Raw genomic sequence first — 24,297 nt, forward strand, 5'->3', positions numbered from 1 at the left:
GCTTTTATCTTCCCTCCTTCCGAGGCGGTGCGCCGCGAAGCCCTCTGCCCAGGCTGATGGGGCAGCTCCCAAGGACCCAGGCGCTGTCCCTCGGGCGTCCTCTCTTAGGGCCCGTGACCACAGCCCGGGACCCGGGAGCGGGGCTGGACGTGTTCCTGCCCAGGGCCAGAGTAAAGGTTTGTGTCTTCAGCCGTCTCTGCCGCCGCCACTGCGCTCGGCCCGGGTCCCCGGAAGGCGGCCCCCACGACACGCGGCACCGCGCACGGCGAGCTCCAGGAGGCCTTCCACAGCGCGGGGTGGGCTCAGCCCACGGCCCACTTGCCGAGCCCGCTCCAGACTCCTGCCGCCACTCGTCTGGAGACGGTCTCCCGCGCCCGACCCCAGCCCAGATTTTCACGTGTCTCCCTGGGACGCCGCCGCACAGGGGGGCGCGCAGTGCCCTGAACACGGCAGAGCCCGGTCTTCTAAAGAGCATCGTCCGAGCGCGCGCCTGGGGTCGCGGGTGGGAAGGAGGAGATGCCTGGGAGCCGGGAAAAGCCTCTGCTTCCCAAAGGCACCGGCCACCGTGCCCTCAGCGAGGACCTGGGGCGCCTCCAGGCCCCGGCGCACGTGCCCTCATGGTTCCGCAGAGACGGGCTTTCAATTGTTTTAATGACGTTCTTGTCACAAAAACGCTGTCTTCGGGCAGGAGACAGACCCAGCCCTGGTCTTGGTATGGATTTTAAAGCCAAGACAGCTTTTCAGTGGAACCGCAGCCGTTTCATGCCGACACAGGCTCATTCACAAAGTGCGTCCATTCAGCCAGCGCACGTGGGGCTTCGCTCGCCGCTTTGAAGTGCTGCTGAGTGATTTCACGTCTAATCCCCCCACAAAATTAAAACAACAGTCCTGTTAAAATCATCATTAAAGGAAGTCAATTCCAAGGGTGTTCCTGGCATCTGTGCGTGGTGTGTGGCACTGCCCAGCAGCCAGTCATAACAAACGGCGAAGCACGGTGGTGGGCGGGTATGAGCGTGGGTGGGCGTGTGTGCAGGGCGGGGAGGGGGTGGCGGGCCGTCCGGGGGCGAGCCGCGGGGACCGCCGACCTGTGGGCACACGTGCTCGTTTCATTTTCCCGGTTGGGGACCCTCTAGGTTATAGCCCCAAACACTCGCTAGAGCTGAGAACATCTGAAACGGTGCGGAGCGTCGGGGGGGGCCCAGTGGGTCTCCAGCACCGATCCCCACCGTGCCTTGAGCCCGGGGAGGCGCTCTGCCTCCTCGCGTCTAAGAGGGAGGCTGAACGTGGCCTTCTGGACCCAGCTCCCATCACCCCACCGGGAGCCTCGTGCAGGACGGAGGCGGAAAGCACATCCAGTAGACGCTACAAAGAAAACGGGCACCTGACCATAATTTCACTTCTAGAATGAAGTTTTAACGCACAGCTAGTCTCCAACAGTAAGATCTGACTCTTCGCTCTGGGCCTTCTCTCAGACCCTTGCTTTAAGGTGATATGTCCGTGGGGTCCCCCGTGACCTTTTTTCAGGCCACCCGAGGGCACAGGGTGGCCCGGGAGCAGCCCATCGGTCATCTGCTTATGGGGAGAAGAGGCAGACCTCAGGGAGGAGGTGGGCAGGTGTAGCCCTTAGTGTTGGAAGCTGGAGAGGAGAGGGGTGAGGGACCAGAAGCAGCGGCTCACGCTGGGGGCGGAGCTTGGGGGGGACAGTCGTGTAAACCACAGGGGCACCTGGGCATGAGGTTCGGGCCGCCGCCACTGTGATGCCCAGACGCGGCCCCGCCATCTGCCCTGACACCCCTCTGCTCCCTCCCCTCAGGCCTGCAGCCTGCTGGCCAGTCCACACCTGCGGCCAGGTCTCCACGGGGAAAAGCCGGCTGGGCGTCCGGGAACGGGCAGATGGGCATGGCAGGTCCTGCCTACCCTGTGGGAGGGGCTCCAGGAGGTGCTGCGGGACACTTACTGCTCAGAGCCATTTTGTGATGAGCCACCGTGTAACCTCAGGTCATCAGACCAGGGGGTGTACGAACCACAACACGACCGAAGTGCAATACTCGATGCTGCAGCTGGTTCCAACTTCCAAGAACAAATCACCTCTCGATTCGACCCCCACCAGCGCCACACACAAAACCCACCAGACTCACGCCGATGTGGCCAGCAGGCCAAGGCGCCAGGCAGCATCTGGAGACGTGGGCACAGCGCCAAAGCCTCCGCTGGAGTGGGGGTTCAGGCCAACATGCTGCCCCTCCACAGACCCAGCTTTATGGACCTGGCTACCTGGGTACCTGACCACACAGCTTCAATAATTTTGATAGTTGAAACTTTCCTCTTGTCACATCCTGTGCAAAACCCTCTCTGAGGGCAGGAGGGGGCTGGGGTGTTGCCTCTGGGTTTGGGATGACTGCACACCTGCCCGGCAGGAGTGGCCTCTGGGCTCCTGAGCTTTGGGGTCTGCCCCGCCTCCTTACAAGAGCGCCACCAAAACCCATTCAGGCCAGCGGCTGTGCGTCAGGTGTGGCAACTCTGCCCAAAGATGGTAAGGATGGGAACTCAACTGCCCAGGCCTGGCTGCTCCGACGGTGAAGCCGGGCTGCTGGGCAGGGCCAGACCCAGCAGCCAGGTGCCAATCTGTCCACCCTGGAGGGACCAGGCCTGCCCTCTCTCCCCTCGGCCCCTTCCCCTGCTCCAGAGCTGGTGTCCCCACGTGCTGCCAGCCCCTCTGCACTCCGCTCTCCCGGATGCCACCGGGTCGGGGGGCACCCGCCCCCCCGCAGGTGGAGGCAGCACCCCACTATCAGACCTTCTCTGAGCTCACCCCTTCTATCCTGCGCGGCTGTCCTGCCGCAAGCGAGGACAGGCACCACACGGCACTCACGTTTCATGCAGACACAGGGGCGGTGGGCGGAAGGCGAGATGGCTGAACTCTGAGCTTTTTTAGCTTATTGTCTTATGATCGTTTCTAGAATGTCCTCAGATAAAACTTTAACAGAGGGAAAGATGTGGACGGCCTTACGGAGATACAATCGCCGCTAGAAAACAAGATGCAACGGGGAGGGAGGGCTGCACCCACAGGCACGAGCTTTCTGGAACAGACAGGCCACCGTGAATGCAGCCAGTGACACCAAACTGTACACTCACACGTGGTTAAAACAATCGGCTTTGTGTATATTTGAGCACAACAATAAAAAAGTGTTGCAGTTCCCATCGTGGCTCAGTGGTTAACAAGCCCAACCAGCATCCCTGAAGACAGGGGTTCGATCCCTGGCCTTGCTCAGTGGGTGAAGGACCCGGCGTTGCCGTGAGCTGTGGGGTAGGTCACAGACAAGGCTCAGATCCGGTGTTGCTGGAGCTGTGGTATGTGTAGGCTGGCGGCTACTGCTCCGATTCGACCCCTAGCCTGGGAACCTCCATGTGCTGTGGGTGCAGCCCTAAAAAGACACACACGCACACACACAGTGTTAACAGCATGGCCCATGAAAGCAGCAGAAAAACCTCAACTCTGGAGCCAGCCTTGAAAAGTCAGCGTCAACGGGGTGCATCTGCTCAGCAGCTCCATTTCAAGGCAAATCGCAACTCATTAAGGGATTAAAGCCGCCGCCGCCCTCCGGCATCCCGGACAACCTGTAGCCGCCGTCATGGGAAACCCAAACTGCGACCCAGGAGCACAGAGGCCCGCCCGCATCCGCGCTGCGGCGGCAGGTACGCCAGGGGTTAAGAAAAGAGCATCATTATCTCCCGCCCGAAGGCTCGGGCTGCGCAGCAAACTTCAAAGCGCCGGCCTGGCTGGTTCGAATTAAGGTTCCCTTTTCTCCTGCACGTCTCTGAGCCCAGGAGAAAGTGCTGCTGCCTCTGGATTTCATTAGGGGCAATTTTCTTATCTCTTCTTCATCTCGGGCTTGATCTCCCGAAATGCAAGGAGGCAGGCGTGGGTCTGAGCGCAAGGTCTTGAAGGCGGAGGCAGCGTCCCGGCCCCGGGGGGCCGCGCAGGAGGGGAAACGGATCCTGACCCTCCGCCCCCATCAGATCGATGCCCAGGGAACCATAAACCGTCCACTTCAAAGTGCTATTTTACATTAAAATCAATAAAAAAGGCCCTGAAACAATTTTCCTTTTCAAAGAGGCTGTTTAAGCTTTCAAAAGTTCACTTGAGAGGGCATCGCCACGTACGCACTTGGCAGAAGATTAGAACAGAATGTCAACAGCGACTCGGAGCAAAAGGTTCCTCTTAAAGGCTGGCGGGGGCGGGGCGACCTCAGGCCTGCGGGCCCGGTGGCCTTCGCACCCCAGTCCGGGCGCCCGGGGCGCAGTGAGGCTGGAACCTGCCCGAGGGAAGACGCGGGCTGAAGGAAGGGAGAACGGCTACGTCCACATTAAACCGCAGTAGGAAGCAAGTTCCCCTTCTCTGCCTGCCCAGAATTCAGCCTCCCTGGGGGCCGCGGGCCGCCAGGGACACCAAGCTCACTGGGGCCGTACCCACGCCCCCTCCGGCAGGGCCTGGCACTCTCTCCAAGGAAGCCCCCGAGAGGCCGGGTTCTGGGGAGTGGTGACAAGTGCTGGTGACCAGAGGGTGCCCGACCGGGGGGCAGGCAGGCCTAACCCTGACCAGGGACAGAGGGCTCCGCTTTCCCCAAGCGGGTGTTTAATCGTGTAACTGAGAGACTTTCAGACGCGTGTCTGTGCGGGAGCCTCCTCTCTCCACGAGGAAGGCAAGTGTCAGGATCACAGTACATACCCGAACAGGAGGAAAAGAAACAACGAAATTCAACCAATGAAGGAAGGAAGAACGGACGCCGGCGGCCACCTGGGGGGCCTTCTAAGGAGGTGAGCGCCTCCTCCGCAGGCAGAGCAGTCTCACTGCCTGAGAAGCCGACCACGCCGCAGCCTCCCTTCTGTGAGCCGAGGGGCTGGGGCCGGCGAGGCCTCACGCTGGTCTGGTGGAGCCACACTGGGGCGCGGCCTTTACGCAGACCGGACACCTTCCCGGAGGTTCCAGGACGAGGGAGCGCAGCTGCAAGGGCTCACGTGACCTCAGCAGTGCCCCCCGTGCCAGCGGTGGTGTCCACGCCAAACTTGCCCGGGCGTGTCCTCTGACGGAATCTCACTCACCAGACAGGACGCACATCTGCACTCACACAGAGCCGGGCACACACACACCCACAGGTGCACACGCGTGTCATGGAGAGACCTGTGCATCATGCGTACACACCCCTGCACACGTGCACTTGCTCTGTAGATGAACAGGACAGCAAGAACATGGCGGAAAACTGCAAAGCTCTCCAGAAACTTCCTGGGGCTCCAATGCCCAGGGCAGTGATTGTGCCCTCTGACAAAGGCTGGGGTCTGCCAGGCTTCGCCACCGAACAAAACTCTTCCTGCCGAGCGCCCCTGGGACCCGCACTCAGACGGGCTGCGCCCTGGGCACTGGCACGTCTGGAGCAGGAGGAGGACACCTGGGCCCCAGCGCCCCTCTGGCGGCAGGCAGCCCTTCCATCTGGCCCAGATCAAAGCAGAAATCGCCATTTGATGACAAAAGCAAACACCGCGTTTTAAAAACAGCCTGCAGCTCGATCCTGGGGGCCCCGCACAAGGTGGAGGGCGCGGAAGGAGTGGGGACCTCTCTTGATTTTATGTCACTGGGGGGGGGGGTATATTTATTTCTGTTTCCCATTATCTCACAAAAGGTTTCTGGGAAGAAAATTAGGAGACCTGAGCCCTTCCCCAGTCGGGCACCCGCTTTTCATGTGCGGAACCTTCGGACGCCTGACTCTGTCGCCGTCCCCTTCTTCCCACGAAGACCCGAGAGGGTCTCCTGCTCCTCCCCGAGGCGGGAGCAGGAAGGAAGGAGACAGCCTTGAAGATGCCACCTCCGGCCTAAAGAGCAAACTGGGGGACACCCTGGGGCCCGTCCCTCCAAAACACAGGACAGAAATGCTGGCCTCTGCAGGCCCGGGGCGGGGCGGGGGGAGGCCCCGGGGGTCCTGCCGGGGCGGGCTAGGCTCCCCAGGGAAAATGAAGGTCAAAGGAGACAGTACACCCCGCGATGGGATGCGTGGAACTCCCGATCATCCCTCAAGCCCCGGGGGCAGGAAGGCAGGACTCACCTGAAGGCCGCCAAGTACTCGGCGTCTCCCATGGGGGGGTCCAGGCCGCCCGTGAAAGCCATGTTGACGTTGAAGCCCACGCCTGGCCCTGTGCCCACCTGCACGAGGAGAGGGACGCGAGTTGCAGACCCCGACTCAGACAGCACGGGGCCCCCCACACTCTGCGCCCCCAGCAGGTCCCAGGCCCCACGGCCCCGAGGCCCTGCCTCGCTGCCACCAACAGCAGAGCGTTTTCGGAGCGCTGGGCTCGGAAACGTGGGGGCGTGGGCTGCCACGCTCCCCGGCCTGCAGCTCGGGGAGGGGGTCGCGTGCCGACAGAGGGTGACTGGCGACTCTGCGATGGGGCCGTCCTGCCCGACTTCCTGGCGGGAACGAGGCCCAGACGCAGAGGCAGCTCCCCTGGTGGGATTCCGGCTGCTGGGCCTCCCGCCTCAGCGTGAGGGTCTGGCTGGGGCGCTGGGTGTCATGTGGGAGCCTGTCGTGCTGGGGCACCGTGGGGACCCACCAGGAGAGAGGACGCGGCCAGCGCCCATCCAAGGGACGGGATGAGACGCGTTGTGCCTGCACAGGGAGCCTCTCCTGGGGGATGGCGGGCACCCCACGCTCACCCATCCGTAAACTCTTCCTCCCGCCTGGATGAGTTTCGGTCAGATTCCACGTGGGCACAGGCCGTGGCATCCGGTCACCCTCGGGCCGCGGGAGCCTCCGCCCTGCCCCGGTGCCCCGCCCCTCTGCAGCCCCGCTCACCTCGTCAGGAGCCCCGCTGCCCGGGAAGAAGTTGCCGTCGTCGTAGCGGTGCAGCGAGACATAGAGCACGCTGGGGTCGCTGTAGAAGGCCTGCTGGGTCCCGTTCCCGTGGTGCACGTCCTGGGGGCAGGGGGCTGACTCAGCGCGGGGACCCTGGGGCCCAGAGGAGCCTCCCGCCCCGAGGGCCGGGTGGCATCTTCCTGCAGGCGCTGGCTGGCGTCGCTGCCCTCCCCCAAGCCTGCGATTTTCCACGCGGACTGCAGCTGCTCACTGTCCGGCGTGCGCGAGGCGCCGGCTCTGCTCCAGACCCTGGGCTGCGCAGAAGACCGTCCCCGGGGCTGAGGGACAGGCGCGGGCACCCGGCACTGGTGGTGCCAGGCCCCAAACAGGACGGATGAGCCGCTCCTCCTCATCACGGCGCCCACGTGTTCCAACCACACAAGTGGGGCGCCCGGGCTTCCTCCAGGCCTGAGGCCACACAAGCCCTGGGTCGGCGGCCTGCTGCCCACGCGCCGGCGATTCTAAACCCCGGGGACCTGCTGAGTGTCATTCCCTTATTTCTGCGAGCTGTCTGCGTTCGCTACAGAAAGTGTGGAGCGGCCGCTGTGAGCAGGAAGCAACTCCATCCCACCAAGGACGCCCGCCGCTGCCCCAGGGGGAGGGCGCACACCAAGGCCCTCATGGCGAGGGCGGGGCACGCACGGCCACTCGCATGCATTCCGACGTGACAGCCGAGCCCTCCCCGCAACCCCACATCCGCGCCAGAGACATCGGGACCTTCTCCAGGGGCCAGACAGGGCTGCGCTGGCCAGCACCCGGCCGCTCTAAGTCCGCAGGGTCTCTGTGCCCCGAGGGAGCTGAAGGAAGGGCTCGCTGGGGCCAGGGCACCAGGCACCCCCAGCATCTAAGGGCCCTGGACCAGTGCCCGCCGCCTGGCCTCTGGGGTTTGCTTTTCTCCACTGAGGAGGACTTCGCAGCACACGAGATAATCCCACCTGAAGTACTTAGAAAAGTTGTGAAATAACTCGTGAATGCCAAAGAGAGGGCCCCCTTCCCCGCCGCAAATGGCTTAAAAAGAGTAAGAATGCGAACACGCTGAGCAGCCTCCTCCGGCATCAGACCCCGTACACCTGCTCTGGGAGCCCCGTTATGCAACAGTGTTTCCGCAGCTTACCCTTGGGGGCCCTGGGATCGTCGGAGGGGGCCCCCTCCCACGGGAAAATGGCAAGTAGGTTAAACCAGCATAAATAAGGTGCCCCCTGCAGGAGGAGGAAGGGCAGGGCGGCAAAACCTCCCACCTTCCTGTCCTGCCATCATCCATCAACCTTGCTCTCCTCAGCGCCCCACCCCCAGCTTCTAGACACTTCAGGAACCTGGCCAAGGGCAGGATGGGCTGGTCAGAGCTGACAGCAGCCTCCTGGCAGGTTTGGGATTTCTCTTCTGCATCTCGAGGTGGTTTCCAGAAAGTTAAGGTCCCCAAATCCCATTGCTGGCAGAGACAGAAAAGCCCGCCCCCCTCCTCACACCATGCCGGCTGCGGCGGGGGGTCCAGACAGCCCAGCAGCGGCGCCTGCTCCCCAGGGACTGGCCACTTACCCAGTCCACTACGAGGGTCTTGCTCACGTGCAGCCTTTGCTGGAGAAGCTTGGCGGCGATGGCCACGGAGTTGAAGTAGCAGAACCCCCTGCAGGCGAGCATCAGGAGAAACGGAGACGAAATTCGGGTGTTGACGAGTTTGCCTACAACTTGCGATGGAACATTCTAGAATCCCATGAGGGTCTAAGGCCTGGCGGATGCCTGGCTCCTGATCAAGCCATTTGGAAGCCTTAACTGATGTTTGTAATCGATGGACACACACAGTTCCCACACGCAGGCCGCCAGAGCTCCCGCGGTGAGAAAATCCATTCCACCTTGTGCCGCCAGGACGCCTCCCAGAGGCACGAAGGCCCACAGAACCCAAAGCTACTCATTCCACTTGCCCACTGCTTATCCTTCCATATTCTAAGACGCAATAACGATTCTAGAGAGTCTGGAGAGAGCGGGAAAACAAGCTAAGAAAGTCAGTCAAGCGAAAAACAAAGTCCCCCAAACCTGAATTTCCCTTTGTCTGAACCATCACAGCAATGGAGCAGCCCGGCCTGTTTTGTTTTGGGGACCTGGTCCAGCCGTCTGGAAGCCCTTACACCCCAGCACACACAACCCCTCCTGCTGCACTGGCCTGGGGATGGGAACTGCCTCAGCCGCCGAAACCCCCAGGAAAACTTCTCCGGAAAATATTCCTCTGAGTTCCAGCCCGGTCCATTTGGGTCCAGTCTTCAGAATATCCAGCAACGAGACCCATTAGAAAGGTCACTTCTGAGAAACGCACGTTGGCGCTCGCTCCTGGGCCATGCGGACTGTCCCGAGCCGGCGAGTGACCGCACAGTGCTTAGGACAGGCCCCTCTGAGGCCAGGGGGCCCCTTTCTGGAACCCCGCCCGACGCCCTCACCTGGGATTTGAGATGCCGAGGGCGCTGGCCGCTGCCCCCGCTGGCTGTCTGCACTGTTCCTGCTCTGCCCCTTCTTCCAGGCAAGCCCATCACCTCATCCTAAAGCCCCTCGACCTGGCGCTCGTCTGTCTCGGGCGCCCGGGGGCCAGCCCCCCACATCGCGTTCTCCGGCGGCTTTCCTGTGTCCACTCGCAGTCAACGGCTGCGGTCAAGGCCTGGGACCCCCACGCAGCTGGCTTCTCCTCCACCTGCATCCGTGTACCATGCCCACTACCTCGGCCAGCTCCTCGTGTGTGTGGTCAGGGTGCCTGGCCAGCTGACCCCTGTGGTCGCAACCCTGGGACCTCAGCCTCCTAGTTCCAAGCTGTAAGCGGGTCGGCTGGAAGCCCACATGCGAGCAGACCTGAGCGTCTGGCAGTGGATGCCCCGGGGCAGCGCCGTGCTGTGGGAGCCACTGCCCTGGACTGACTGCTGGGCCGCCCACTCCGAGCCCGACCCATCGCCTCCCGTGGCCAGTCCCGACCAGCTCGCGGCTGCTGGTCCTGGACGGGGGGTGGGGGGTGGGGTGTGGGGGACCAGACGCGGGAGCACATCCCAGGAGGGGTCGGGAACGGCAGGTGCCCTGCCCGCGAACGTCGTGCGCCTACTCACATGGGCGTGCTCTCCTCCGCGTGGTGTCCCGGAGGGCGGACCACAGCAAAGCCGTTCTGGGCGCGGGAGACAGGGACAAAAGGGCGGTTTCAGGTCAGTGAGGAAAAGATGAGGCTGATCCTGAGTGGGGTCAGGGTCTAGGTGAGGGCAGGTTTCGGGCTGCATGGAGGTCCCTTCCGGAGTGTCTAAGATAAAAGGTGTGGTCACTCTGGACCTTCCACCTTTGCTAGCCTGCTGGCGAGGCTGGGAGCTGCGTGGCTGGGGAGTCCGGGTGGGGTGGACGGGCACCTTGGTCCCCCTCTGATCATAACCAGCATCCCCAGGAAGCAACCTGACAGGAGCCCCCAGAGCAGATGAAACGGAAGGGGCTTGGCCCGGACGCCCGGTACCACACAGGTGCTGCACCTCGTTTGGCCCTGGTGTGGATTCTCTGCTGTTAGTGGAGCTCAGGTCCCAGGGGCCTGACTGGGCAACGCAGGACACAACCCCTGACGCCTGCGGGAGACCCCTCGGAGGCGGGGGAGGAGCCGAGCGCCCCGCTGCGGACCCCTGAGCCTCAGGCTTTAAAAGAACCACCTGCAGACCATCCTGCTGCCACTGTCATAAAAATGGTTTCAACCAGCACCCCCTGGTCTCACTGGCAGCCGGAAGCTGTGGTCAGGGTGTAAAACCGAGCCCCGAGGACCGGCTGACCAGCCTGCGGCAAAGACCAGCGCAGGGCGGCACGGGATGGGGACACACTCAGCAGCACAACCGCCTCCCTCCCTGCACAGGACCTGTGTGGCTCTGAGCCTGCGGGTCCCACCCCCACCCCGCCCTGTTCCTAGACACTCGAGGGTCCCCGCCCTTCCCCCTGAGGGGACAGCGGTGATGCGGCAGTGATGGTGGGGGCCCTGCTGAGCTGGGGCGGGGAGAGGCAGGAGCGCACGTCTGCGGGGGCGGGGGGGGGGGAGGCAGCTCCCCTGCGAGGGTCCTGACGGGACAGTGGAGCTTATCAACGTCACTCCACCTTCGCCCTCAAACACACGCCTCTTCAGCGCCCCCGCAAAGGGATGGGAAGGCTGTCATCTCAGGGGACGGGAGCTTTCGGGGAACCTGGGAACCTGGCAAAGCCCCCACTCTGCCCAGCTCTTGCTGGCACTGACAAGTCCTTCCTGGTGAGACAGGAGGCGACTTTCAGGGTGCCAAAGGTCAGAGACGCTCTGGAAACTGTGCAGTAAAATACGTCAGGATGGGGGGGCCCGCATACTCCGAAGAGCCCCCATTTCCAAATGGCCCGTGTGGGGAGTGACCCCTCACCTCTCGAGGCCGAAGTGCTTTCCTGAAAAGGAGACGGTCGCTGACGCTGTTCTAGGGTCCACCCTGCGACTCATCCTCAAGCAACTACCTACCGCCTGCCGGGCTTTGGTGTGGCACCGCCCGGAAGCTACGAGCCCCCCACCCCAGCTCTGCACCTGCGTGAGGCCAGGTTTTCTTCTCGTGCTTCGGCCAAACCTCCCCGCTGCCAGAGACAGGCGGAGGCCGGTGCGAGGAGCCAGAGAAAATCATCTTTACATTACTCTAATGACTTACATTTAAAAGAAAGATTTTAAAAGCCTCCGTTTTAACCTCTGACGAGCGGTCAATGCCTCTAACAGAACTCAGAAGGATAGACGCTCCTTGGGTTTTTCCGCAATTTTAAGAGCGTAAAGGGGTCCCCAGACTGAATTCTTGGACAAGCGCTGCTGCTGCGGCGTGAGGAGAGGCGTTTTCACCCGTGTGGGAAACGTCCGCTCGGATTCAACAGTGGGGGCGGCCCTCAGCCCATCACAGCCACCTCGCGCCTGTCCGGAGAGGGAGCCCCGCGGGCGGCCGCCCCCCCAGCCCCTCCTCCTGGCCCCACTGACCTTCAGCTCCCCTGTGGCCACCTTGAAGGCCAGCTCCACCACGCAGCCCACGGCCAGCCGGGCGGCCCCCGACGAGTGCACCTCGCTCCATATGGTGTCGCTGTCTACCTGTGGAGACATCAGGCGGCGGTGAGCCTGGCATCCTGGGCCAGTCACCCCCCCACCCCAGCGCAGGCAGCCGCAGCGCCGGGGCCTCGGTAGCCCCAGGACAGAGCCTCTCACCACTGATTACGAAACAAAGCCAGCCTCCTGCTTTTTTTTTGAAGACATGCCAGAGAATGCAAAACAGAGGAAGACTAGTGAATGCACCCAAAACAGCGTGCGCGCGTGTTTACCCCTTTCTGAGGTGTCATTTCTTTCCTCAATGGCTCCCAAATACTCCATGCGAAGAGTTCTGATGCCAGGGTCACCTAATTCCCTTTTTTCTTAAAAACGGCAACTGCAGTGGAGTCACGCTAACAATTAGCCCAAGCAAACACAGAAGCGTTCGAATCGGGTCGCTCCTACTGCGACTTGGGCGCTGAGTGTCTGGCGGTGGTTCACAGGGTGGGCGCGTGGGGAGGAGAACCTGGGCTCCGGGCACACCTGGAGGGTGGACCCTGCCCAGCGGGCGGCCCTCTGCCCGGGCGGCCGCCCCGCCTCCCGCGGAAAGACGTGTGTGGTTACTGTCAGGTAACTTGTTTACTTCTTCATTCTTGGGTTTTTCTGTGAAACCAGCTCCAGCGGGTGGCAACGACAGAGATGTGAGCAGCCTGGTCTGTGGCAAGGGAGCCTCCTGCGGGAGCCGGGAGTGGGGGGTGGCAGGGAGCAGGAGCCCTGGTTCCAGGTCAGGGGCGCCCGAGAAGCCATCTCCAGGGTGGGCGGCCGGTGCCTCGGCCACACACACACTTGGGGCACGCATGCCTTCCCAGGGATGGCCGAGCCCAGAGAAGGTTCTGGAAGGCTGTGCGTAACGCGCTCGTGCACCTGGGACAGCCGGCAGGGCTGTTGGCGGATCTTCCTTCCCCTTCTGAGCCCTGAAGGCCTGGGACGTGGAGGCCTAGCCGCACCCCCTTCGCGGCCCAGCCCCTGCCCACCTGACGGGGGCTCCCATCGCTGTATGCGGTGGACGGATTTCTTTCAGTGACGTCTTGAGGCTTCATCTTCAAAGCACCATGATTTAAAATACACTGACGAGCGGTTGGAGCTATTTCCTGAGAAGCGTTATTCCACGAGGGCTCTTCTCGATGACCAAACCGCTATGTCCTTTAAATAGTTTCCAAATGCTGCAGGAACGCTCTGCGCCCAGCCCGCTCTCCCCGGCATTAGCATTCAACGCTCAAAGGCCGGCTTCTCCTCCAAATACTCTGCTGTTGTTCATTGACGGAGCCGCTCAGAATATTCTGGACCAGTCACTTCAGCTGAAGGATCAATGCAGTACAGTCGCAGTGAGAGCTGGCAGGGCATCCAGCTGCTGGCCACAGCTCCCCAGGGCCCGACCTGGGGTCCTTGGTTCCAGAAGGACGAAGTCCGGTGAGGGGGCTTGGCCATGCGGCACTGCCGAGGCGGCCGTGCAGGAGCAGGACGCAAACCATTCCTGCAGCAAAGCCAGAGAAAAGGCAGACAGCAGAGAGGCCTCTTCCAGAGATTTCAGCGGGCAGTCAGGGTGGCCACTTTGGCTGTGCCGAGGACCTTGGAGGCCACGGCCCTTAAGGGCACCCAGGGCCTGTGGGGGCTGTGCCCGCCAGGGACCAGGCCAGGCAGGGGAGGGTTGGGCGGGCAACTCAGCAACCCCAAGCCCTCAGGCAGGGGCAACCCACAACCCCAGGAGGTGAGCAAAGCAGAAGGGTCTCTAACTTGGTTTGGAAAAAACGTAACCATTTCAAAGCTCTAGTGCATCACCCACGTGCTAATTCACGCAGCTCTCAGGAAAAGCAACGCGGGTCCTTCTTCCCACTTCATCAGCTGCCCTGGCCCCTGGGGTCCGCTCTGCTTCCCGAAGCCCCAGGGGGCTGGCCGGCTCTGGAAGGAGACGCCGAGGCCCAGAAAGGCTGCAGCTGCACCGGCAACTCAGGGGATGCATGCCGAGCCCGGAGGAGGAGGGCTGGCACTGAGAATCTGCCCTCGGAGGAGGGGCAATCACGGAACAGGACTGAGAGTGAGCACTCCTTGGCCGCTCCGAGGCACACACTGTGTGCCGGTCATGCTGACGGGCTCCCCGTGGACCCAGCTGGACCGGGTGAGCAATTCCAGGCCCCTGTTCCAGAGCATTTTTGTGCCGAGACGAGACGGTGGGCGCTGGGCAACCTGCTGGGGCGGGATCTGGACTTCACACCAGGGGAGGGGCTGCCTGGCTCAGGGCCCCATTAGCTTTCATTTGCAAATTATAAATCCCTCCGTGCTCAGCGCCGCGCTGCTGCAGGGCAGTGAAATCCCAGTCTTTTCAAGTCTGGCCAAAAATTTGCCCTGAATTAAGAGATTGCCGCCTATTTACGATACAAAATACAATAACTCTAGGAGGCTTGGTGGTTGTATGAATAAATGCCGTTTATTCTCTTTCTGACGGGATAATTTTCAAAGCGGCGATTTTTGTAAAGACTCAGGAAGAAAACAATTTTGTTTCATTTCCATAACAGAATCCAGACCCGCGCTGCAGCCTGCGATCTGTAATTATGCGCACATTCGCGCGTGGTCCCGGCCGGGACAGCCTCTGCTGTCCACTCGTCCTCCGGCCTCTTCGTGACCGTAACCCAGGGAGCTCGGCGGCCAGCAGGTTGGCTGGGAGGGGGCCGTCTGGCCCTCAAAGCCCCGCTCCCTGTTCCCGCCCCCACCCCTCCCTCACCCAGGGGACGGCAGGTGCGGCAGGCGGCGTGGCCCCTCTGGAAGGCACCTGGCCTCCGCTGCGCCGCGGGACAGTGGGTGCCCCTCCCGGCAGGGAAGCCGAGGTCACTAAAGACGCTGGCTCTGCTGCCGACCTGCCCAGGTCTGTTCAGGAGCTCCGCTCCCGGGAAGCGCCCTGCCCACCCCATGTGGCATGCGGGCGCCAGGCCCCGCGGTCAGGGCTGCACTGGGCCTCCGGGCTGGCTGTCGGATGCGGATCGGCGCACCCGTGCTCGGGGATGGGTCACGACCTGGGTCGGGATGAGCGGACCACCGCTCCGCGGGTCAGACGCACTGGCCCGTACACCAGATCCCGCGTCCCAAGGCGGCCGCGGTGCCAGACGACCTTCCCCAGAGGAAGGTGCCCCAGACCCGCCATCAAAACGCTTACAGGCGCGCGGGGCCTTTGAAGCCACACGTGTGAGCGGTGGGGCAGCCCGGCCCCCCAGACCCCGCTTATGGAAAACACCTGGCAGCAATTACGCGCTCCGCGGAGAGGCCAGCGAGGCAGCGACTGACTGCTGTGACCACTGGACCCGAGACCAAGCAGGACGTCCTGTACACAGTAAAGGAATACTTACGCCGACACCACCGCAGGGCAGCCTGACAAACACCGACGTGAGCGAGCCTGCGGGGAGGAGGAGAGCCAAGGTCAGGTGGGCAAGGTCACCGGCACCGCGGCCTGCAGGGAGCACAGCGCTGGTGGTGCCCACACGGCGCTCTGGCCCTGGTGGAAGATGCGCAATCCGCCCGTGTGCCGAGGGGCAAACCGGCTTCAAAGGCACCCCTGCAGCACGGCCCATCTGGCCAGCGGTGGCTCCTGGGCCGAGGGGGCTCGGCCCCTGCAGAGAGACCTCGCCTTCTCCACGGCGACAGCCCGCTCCTCAGGGGGTGGGGGAGCCCACGGGGGACGCTGGCTTCCAGCCCGAGCTCGTGCACCTGGCACAGAACAACCCGAAGGGTGGCACCTGGAGCTCCCTGCCCCTGACACTGGCTCTGCACACTGAGGCTCTGGCCAGCCCTCCAGCTGTGAACGAGGGAAGGAGGCCTGAGGTTAAACAACCAGGGTGAGAGGGATTTTTCAGGGAAACGTGGAGAACAGCAGCCCCCTCCCGATTTACAAGTGTTCCAAGTTCCCTGGGCGGGCGCACAGCTAAGAAACCACAGAGCCTTGAAGCTGGCTGTCCAGGAAGGCCTGCCTGGGGGCCATGCTGCAGAAGCCGGGCCCCTCTCTGGGCTCAGACCTGGCCTGGGTGACAAGGACAGGGTCTGTCTTCTTCCTGGGGGTGATCCTAGTGCTGGCCGACGACCAGCCTACAACACCCCTGTCCCGAGGGACCGGAGACCCCCCCTCCCGGCAGCGAACTGGCTGCCGCCCCTGCCCCCCGCCCCTGAAGAGAGCCTCTCTGTGCAGCCGGCCACTCCCCGCGCCCCTTCCCCCTCCCCCCAGGCCTTTCTGGCTGGTTCCACAGCCTAGCTCGGACCCCACTTTCTGGACCTGGCAGAGCCATGCCCAGCTCCAGGAGAGGCCGCTCCACCACCACCCTCTCCCCGACCCTGAGCTCCAGATCTGCTCTGGGAGTTCACCAGTCACTCCTGGGGGCCCCAGGAAGGGTCACAGGGGCTGGGGGCTCGCCAGGGGCGTGGCCTCGGTGAGGTCTGTGCCGGAGACAGCCCGGATTCCTCCCCACCTGGACCACGCTGTGGGCCCTGCCCCTGGGCTTCCTGCTGCTCTCAGAGGCCAGCTCGCCTGGCATGGACCCGAGAGGCCTGGACAGCAGGCCCTGCGCCCGCCCTCTCTCCTCCAGGTCCCATGTCGCCAAGGCCCTGCGGCCTGACCTGAGGCTCCCGACTTCGCTTCTCTGCCGGATCTCCTAACACTAGTTAAAGTGCTTCTGGACGGCCCACACAGCCTCCAGCCCCCACGCCTGTGAGGCCGGGGGCACGTCTGCCTTGCTCTCCCGTGTGCCCGGGCCCCGGCATAAGCAGGCCTGCAGGCGGGTGGAGGGGCCAGCTGGGCAGGGAAGCAGCTCCTAGGAGGGGCTTGCTGGGCCTGCTCCGGCCCCTGAGCGGAGCAGGGCGGGGGTGGGGTGGGGTGGGGGGGCGCAGGCCCCAGGCCCGGAACAACCCCCACAGAGCAGCACAGGCCCCGGACCCGGGGAGGTGGCTCTCTCTGCCCAAGGGCTGGGACCAGGCTCGTGGTCCTTGTCCCACCACTAACTGCTCCGGCACAGGAACAGGACGCTGGGGACGTGGGGGCTTTGGCCCAGAGAATTCACACATCAGTGTGAATACGACTGAGGAGGACTCAGCCGAGACACCAATTTCTACGTTTGAAACTACAGACAACGCCCTCTGCGTTAAAACCAGAGACCAGGAGTTCCCTGGCGGCCTGGTGGTTGAGGAGCGGCGTGATCACTGCATTGCTGGGGTGTGGGGTCTCTGGTCTGGCCCCCACCCCACTAAATGAAAAGAAAGAAAAAGAAAAGAAAAAGCCAGAAGTCACGTGAATACGCTGATTTTGCTCATTATCCAGCAAGCAAGACCCACATGATGAAAGGCGACCATCACAGGCCTTCGGACCCCAGGCCGGGCTCGCCGGGCGGGCGGCAGAGCCTGTGGCTCAGCAGGGAAGCTGTCTGGACCGAGCCCTGAGCCGCCCGGGGAGGGCTCTCCACGCAGCTGGCCTCTGCCCGGCAAGCGCTTCCCACACCCGCCTCCTGGGTCCAGGCCACCACTGACCGGCCACAAAACGTTCAGTGGAGAGAGGCGGTCGGATGCATCCAGGACCGCCCTGCTTTCCCGCCCCGCGGGCCTGCCGACACGCAGGCTGGGATGCTGATGCGCCTGGGAAGATGCTGGCTTTCTTCCGCAGCCGCCACTGCTCCCTGCGCTGGGCGGCGGGCAGAGGGGTCTCCCTGTGACCCGGGCGCTGCCAGCACTCACGGGGCGCCTGTAGCTCCAGCCCCTCGGTCCTCGCCCGCCAGACCAGGCGTCCTTCCCAGGTCAAGGGAGGGGACCCCCGACTCCCAGGGACATCTCAGGTGTGACCGAGCAGCCCACTTCAGCCGGCCACACCACGTCACGCACCACCTGGCATGCGGGGCTTTTTGCAAAGGGCTTGGAAATTTGTGGATTCAATTAAAAGAGGGGGGAAGGCCACAGAGTAGACTGTAAACACCTAATTAGGGTACCGTTAACATCCGAGAGAGCCACCGACTGCCACCACGTCTGGAATACTTAGACGGAGAAAAACAGGCTTTTCCAGAACAGCCGTCGAGAGTTTAAAGAGAGGTCTCAAGTGGCAAGAAGGTACCGACGGGCTATCCTCAGAGCGGTAACAGGGCTTAGACGAGAGAAGGAACAGCAGGGGTTACCGCATCACGGTGTAAACTGGACACATGCTCACAACACACGTCTTGCAGCCACACACTCGGCTCCTAAAATGCACACTGCACCGCGTGGTGCCAGCGGGGGGTCTGAGATGATGGAGAAACACTTCAACCCAGAAGCCGCAAGCAGCCGAGGGCGCTTCAGGGGACAGTGACGCCGGGTGGACTGAGGAGGGGACCCCAAGAGGTGACGGGTGGGCTCTGCGGACAGGAAGCACCACCGGCTCGCCCACCGCCGGCTCTTCCCCGGGACCCACGGCTCTGGCTGATCCCTAATCACCAGCCTTAAACCTAGTTTGGAACGAGTCTGACTGCAAACCTCACCCATCCATGGTCCAGGGCCTCCCTGGCGGACTTCGCAAGCCCGGGCGGAGTGCGAGGATGGACGCAGAAGGGCCAGGGTGAGCCGGGAAGCCCTTGGCAGTGGGAAAGGGGGACGCGGGTGGCCGCATCCAGGAAGAAACCCCAAGGAAAGCCTTGGTGACTGCAGGGACCGCTCTCCGACCCGAGCCTCCCCACCCCCAGGTACTGCTGAAGTGGGGTCAGTGGTTCTGAGCACTGTAGCCTCGGTCCTGGAACCCATGGGCACCTCTCTTTGCTGGAGAACATTCCAGAGGCTGGGCTTCACACCGGAACGGCTGCATTCCCTGGAGCATCCCAGGGCCGGGCGCCAGGCTGCAGAGTCTGCCCTGGGCCCCGCCCAGCCTCTCCCTCGGCGCTAAGGTCCTCGCGCCCCGTCCTTATGCCTGAAGCCTCCTTCCCACAAAGCCCCGCCCGGCCCCAGGCCAGACCCCCTCCTCTGGCCCCCATCTGGCGCTCTGTCTCACTCCTGACGTCTTTGCCTGGGTCTTTGCTCCTCCCGGTGCCATGGGCCAGGCCTCCAGACCCCTTCCCGGGAGCAGGCGGCTCAGAGCTCCCCCGCCCCGAGCCCTGCCCCGTGACCCCCAACAACCCCTCCAGCTCAGGGGTCGCATGCACACCTCACCACCCGCATGCGGTCTGAAGCCAAGGGGGGAGCATGGCATCGTGCCCTCTGCGGGGGCGGGGACCCCCCTGCCCCGGGACAATCGCCCCACCCCATCCTCCGTCTCCCACGCTGCATCTTAAACCACGCGGCTGGGGTTGGGAAACCAGACTGAGGAGCAAGAGCAAGCCCTGCAGGACGAGGAGGGAACCGGTGGGGGGAAGGAGGGCTCTGGGAGGCAGCAGCCTCAGGGCAGGACAGGCTGGAGGGAGCCTGGGGTCGGTCGCCCGCCTGGAGTTCCAAGAGCGCCTGGGGGAACAGGGCTCACTGGGGCGGGGGTGGGGGTGGGGGTGGGGACCAGACCTGGGAAGGTGAGTGGCTCTGAGGTCCTCTGGGCCCAGCACGGCCCCCCCACTTTGTAGGAGACCTGGGTGGGGGTAGGGAGCCCCAGCTGATCCCGCCAGCAGGGCCTGGGCAGGAGGAGCAGCCGCATGGCCAAGACAAGGGAAAGCCAGAGGGGACCCTAGGACAGGCTCCTCAGGTCCTGGCCAGTCACCATGGCCCCCAGGGGGGTCACGCCCAGCGCAGGACCGGGCACAGAGCAGACCTTTTTAGCGTCTGCCACGGAAACGAGAGGAAACAGCACACGGCCCACCCCATCCTCCTGCCCCACCCGGGACCCTGGCGTTTGTGGCTCCTGGACAGCTCCCCCCACCGCCCCGCCTGCTTTAGCTTGGCTCTGGGAGGCACCCCTGGGTCTGCTCTCCCCCAGGGGCAGAGGCAGGGGTGAGAGGGACACCCGGGTTCAAGGTGGCTGGACGCGGGGTGGAAATTACCCAGGAAGGGTCCTGACCAGCTGAGCTGTGCCGGGAGCCGAGGGCCCCTGCCCGCCTCTCAGGACCCACGTGACCCCTGAAGCCCCTCCTGGGGAGATGCCAGCCCTTCAAGGCAGACGACGCCTGTTCCGAAGCCCCTTCCCTCCAGCCCAGAGCCCGCCCCCAACGCGGGCTGCCCGCCCCCAACGCGGGGCTGCCTGCCAGGCGGGAGCCCCTGGACCTGGGGGAGGCTGGGGCCGCCTCGCCCCCAGCGGCCTCTCTCAGGATGCCCAGGACCGCTCCCCTGATGGGCCTGGGCGTGCGTCTCCAGACCAAAAGCAGGCCCAGCGCAGGCGAGGGCTGGCCTCTGGCTGAGTGTCCCTGGCCTGGCTGGCTTTCGGCGTCTGAGCTGTGCTCTTTCAGACGCTGTGAAACAGTGGTTCTCAGCCCGCTCTCTACCCACCACACCTGCCACGGACCAAGAAACCACATGACTGCCGAGGCTGCGACTGCTCTCCAGCCCCTCACCTGGGAGCCTGGCCTGGAAGCTGAGAAGGGCCTTCCAGTCCCGGCTGCCTGCGCCGAGCCAGGTGGGCGCCACTGGGCTGCCCCGGCGAGGGGCCCAAGGGCGAAACGGCAGGGCCAGGGCTGGAAACACAGCCTCGGTGGCAAAGATAAGGAAGACCTTGAAATACCTAGAAGTTTCTTACTGTCCAGTTTCTGCCTGTTGAGGGGGTTTGTGCCGTAGAGCAGGGCGTGGGCCTCCGAATGCACTGTCTGCAGCTCCTCCAGGGTGGCCTTGCGTCCGCGGATGCACTGCGGGGACAGAACGAGAGAGGATGCTCACGCCGCCGCCGCCGCCGGGCGCCTTCAGGGCTCAGTCTCCGCAGAAAACCAGCGCCCCAGGGGGAATGAAATTCTACACGTGCACAAGCTCGAAATGATGTGGCTACTGCCAAAATAAAAAGCAACTGTCACGCGGCGCAATATTTTAACAATATTTTAAAAATATTTTAGAGAGTTTACGCTTTAATTATAACTTAGAAAAACGTTTTAAAAAAGATAATTCCAGGCTTCCGCGCTTTAACCTTCACTGTCACACAAATGATTTGGCATCAAATTAGTACTTTGCTTTCCAACTGCCGGGGTCTGGTCTTAAAATAGACAGGAGCTGCCTGGGCGGAGGGGCTGCCACCCTGCTCTCAGCAAGGGGAGCCAAACCCCGGCTCCTGTGCATCGCCCGCCTCGCCTCAGCGAGAGCAGCCTTCCCGCCAGCAAGACCCAGACGGCCTGCAGCCGGCCCTCCGCCCCCATCTGCGCGTCTGTCTGCATTTTTCTCGGGTTGGGAAATTCCTCCAAGGCAGACCCCTCGGCTATTCGCGGCTCATCCCCAGGGAGTCATGAGAGCGTCCCTCCTCTGACTTGCGCTCCATTGACTGGACCTTTGAGAAGGACGCTGGGCTGTGAACTGAGATTCCAGGCGACACTTGACACTTCCCGAGGGTCAGAGTGAGGAGGTCAGGAGAGGCCACGGCCCCGCTGGACCAGCCTCGCCCTGGAAACCTCCCAGGAGGCTCTGTGACTGTCGTGCCAGGACAGGCTCCCAGGAGATGCTTGCCGATGTGGGGCAAGAGGCAGGGCACAGGGGGCAGGCTGGCAGGGTCAAGTCTGCCCGCCCGGCCTCCCAGCGTGGAGGGGCCGTGAGGCTGCAGAAAGGCTCCCCCAGCTGCTTCACGACCCTCCCCAGAGCAGTGGCTTGGGGAAGGGAGCCCCCCGCAATGGGCTCCATGGAGTCAGGGGCACTGGCTGGGAGGCCTGGGCCTTGGGTGGGTCGGGATCTTGAGACGAGGGCATGGCCAGTCCCTCTGACCTCCCTGGGTCACGGGCCACTCCAGTCTGGGCCGGCACCTGGGCCTGCAGGGCAGGAGGCCCACGCTGGGAGCCTGCGGGTGAGGCGTCAGCCTCTGAACCCGGGGGCACTGTGCGGTGGCTCGAGGGCAGGCCTGGCTTGTCCTCGATCCCCGTGCTGCGTGGAAGCCGCCTCCTCACGCTGGGTCCCCGCCCTGCAACCTCGGCTGACAGACCCCTCTGCTTGGTACCCGTAGGTTCCCGGACCCCCGCAGCCATGGACGCCTGTCCTGGAACCAGGGGCTGGACACGCGACGGGTCCCTCCTCCCTCCCCCTCCCCAGTCTGCAGGTCCCGCCTGGATCTACCCTGAGGCCCTGGCCTGAGGGGCCCGCCTGGGGGCGCAGGAAACAGGTCGCGCCTCAGATGCCTGGAGGAGGAGCAGGGCAGGTCCTGCGGGCGGAGGCAGACGTCTGCCGGGGCGATGCTGCCCCCCAGTGGTGCAGGTGCCAGCACGCCAGGCTTGCAGACCTGGGTCCTGCCCCCAGAGGGACTTCCCAATGAGATTCTTGTTTTCTTCCCAAGATCATGCGTTGCCACAAACTGGCAAAGAAATGGGGTCACTTGAGACAGACTGACCTCAACTCCTGAATCCCCCGCTCCCGAAGGAGGCGGGCTGGGTCTGGGGAGAGGGACTCTGACCGCGCCCATGCGGCTGGGGACCTGGCCCGGGTGACGCTGGGCTGTGGAGGAGGGACCTGGGCTCTAGCTTCCCAGGGCCACCTGCACCCACCCCTCCCTGGCTTCATGGGGTTCCCATGGGGGAGGGGCACTGCAATTCCCTACGTGGTGGGCACGTGGGGGGGCTGGGTGTTGGTGCCCTAGAGAGCTTCTGGCGGTGCTGCGCCAGCCCTGCTCCATGGCTGAGGATGCCGAGGTGCCCATGGCCTGCAGCCCCCACCCCCCCAACAGGAGCTGGGGTAACAAGGCCAGTCCCCGGTGCTGGAGGGATCCTGGGGGCACCGTGCACCTGCGAAAACGCCCCCTCCCCAGCTCAAGCCCCTCATGTCAGCCACACTCCAGGGCCATGCTGTTCCCTCGCCAGAAGGATGGTCCCTCTTGTCCTTGTGGGCCGGGGGCCGCGGCAGCTGCCGGTGGACGGTGAGACCAGGCCCCCTTGGGCTGCAGGGGTGGGCGCTCAGCCCTCCTTGTCTGGGAGCAGCGTGGTCTCCTTGCCAGGCAGCAGGGACAGAGGCGAGGGCCCACGGAGACCTTGTCACTGGCTCAGAGGGGGTAGGAGGGGGCACGGGAACTTGAACTCTGAGGAGCACCTCGCAGGCCCGGGGCTCTCCCCACATCCTGGGAGAAGCCTTTGGGAAAATTCAGTAAGAGCATTTGGTGAAAAGCCACCAGGAATGACTGCTTTTGCCCGTGGGCCTCTGGGACCGACCTCACGGCAGAGGCGCTGGGCAGCCTGGCTGTGCGTCCAGGGCGCTGACGGTGAGCGCGGCCAGGAACGGCTTCCCGGGGAAAATGACCGGGGACAGAAGTGGGGGGGGTGCAGCACAGGAAAGTCTGGGGCCCCTCCCGGGAGGCTGGCTGGTGCCCGGGGACCCTGTGTCCTCCCCAGGCGGCCACATGCTCAGCCCTGCCTGGCTCACGCGGGCCCACAGGGGGGCCTCACCTCACATTTGCCTCGAAGGCCAGTCTCCTGCAGCCTGGACCAGATGCTCTGGATCCTCCCAGCATGCTCCGGGTGGCTGTTGGTGTTCCCGCAGGCGCACTGGTGCTTCAGCATCAGCGTGTCGTACACGAGACCTGGGGCGGAGGCAGGTGCGGCTGAGGTCAGATGAGCCCTGACCGTTGGGGTCCTTGGCAGTGGGTCTGCCTGCCACAGGCGGCTGAGCCCCTGCTCACAGCACCTGCCCCTCATCTGAGTCGCCAACGCCCACGGGCTGCAGGGAGCCAATGGGAGGGGTGATGGAAAGAAGGCCCACGGCTGTGAGCCGCGCGGCCCTCACGTCACAGGGGACCGTGCGGACCCAGAAACGAGAGACTGGCTCCAGAACCCAAGCCCGTCTGTCAGGGAACCTTTCTACGAGCGGCTCACCCTGTGGGCTGAGATCCGTCTGAGGTTCTTGGGCCCCAGAAGCCAGGACTCAGCTCCCGCCCTTAGAGCCTTGCAGACAAGTGGACGGACAGGCGTGTGTGCGCACGCCTCTTCCTTACACACAGACACACACACCTAAGTGCGTTTCCTATCACCCTACAAATGGACGTCAATTGAGCCCAGGACTTGGCACCAACTACCTGGCCTCGCACCTTCCCCCAGGGCTGGAGCTGAAAGCCATTCTGGCCTGAGGAGCCCAGCGATGGGGTCACCCTTGGGCAGCCTCAGAGGCAGCCTGGGCTCCGCTGCAGGCAACTTCAGCTGATGCCAGTGACTGGTGTCACTCTGAAGATGGCAGAGGGGCTGGGACCCACGTGTCTGGGGACGTGGCTGGGGAAGGGGGGCAGGCAGGTACTGTAGCCTCCAGCTCCCTCCAGGGTGC

General features: G+C 63.6%; 1 protein-coding gene across 6 annotated transcripts in view; it reads right to left on the reverse strand.

Annotated features, from left to right (window-relative positions):
* HDAC4 (histone deacetylase 4) overlaps nucleotides 1–24,297 on the reverse strand; it is a 279,030-nt gene that overhangs the window by 19,381 nt on the left and 235,352 nt on the right. For 4 of the 6 annotated variants that reach the window (XM_021075896.1, XM_021075895.1, XM_021075900.1 and 1 more), the window contains 8 exons: nucleotides 23,430–23,563; nucleotides 20,594–20,714; nucleotides 15,309–15,355; nucleotides 11,869–11,976; nucleotides 9,983–10,038; nucleotides 8,439–8,526; nucleotides 6,843–6,962; nucleotides 6,096–6,193 (listed from right to left, as the gene is read on the reverse strand). In XM_021075896.1, coding sequence (XP_020931555.1) covers nucleotides 6,096–6,193; nucleotides 6,843–6,962; nucleotides 8,439–8,526; nucleotides 9,983–10,038; nucleotides 11,869–11,976; nucleotides 15,309–15,355; nucleotides 20,594–20,714; nucleotides 23,430–23,563 — 772 coding nt within the window. The remainder of the gene's footprint in view (nucleotides 1–6,095; nucleotides 6,194–6,842; nucleotides 6,963–8,438; nucleotides 8,527–9,982; nucleotides 10,039–11,868; nucleotides 11,977–15,308; nucleotides 15,356–20,593; nucleotides 20,715–23,429; nucleotides 23,564–24,297) is intronic. The other 2 variants (XM_021075899.1, XM_021075897.1) reach the window with 1 other exon arrangement.

This window comes from Sus scrofa, chromosome 15 (genome assembly GCF_000003025.6).
Source record: "Sus scrofa isolate TJ Tabasco breed Duroc chromosome 15, Sscrofa11.1, whole genome shotgun sequence".
In the NCBI taxonomy this organism is placed as follows: Eukaryota; Metazoa; Chordata; class Mammalia; order Artiodactyla; family Suidae; genus Sus; species Sus scrofa.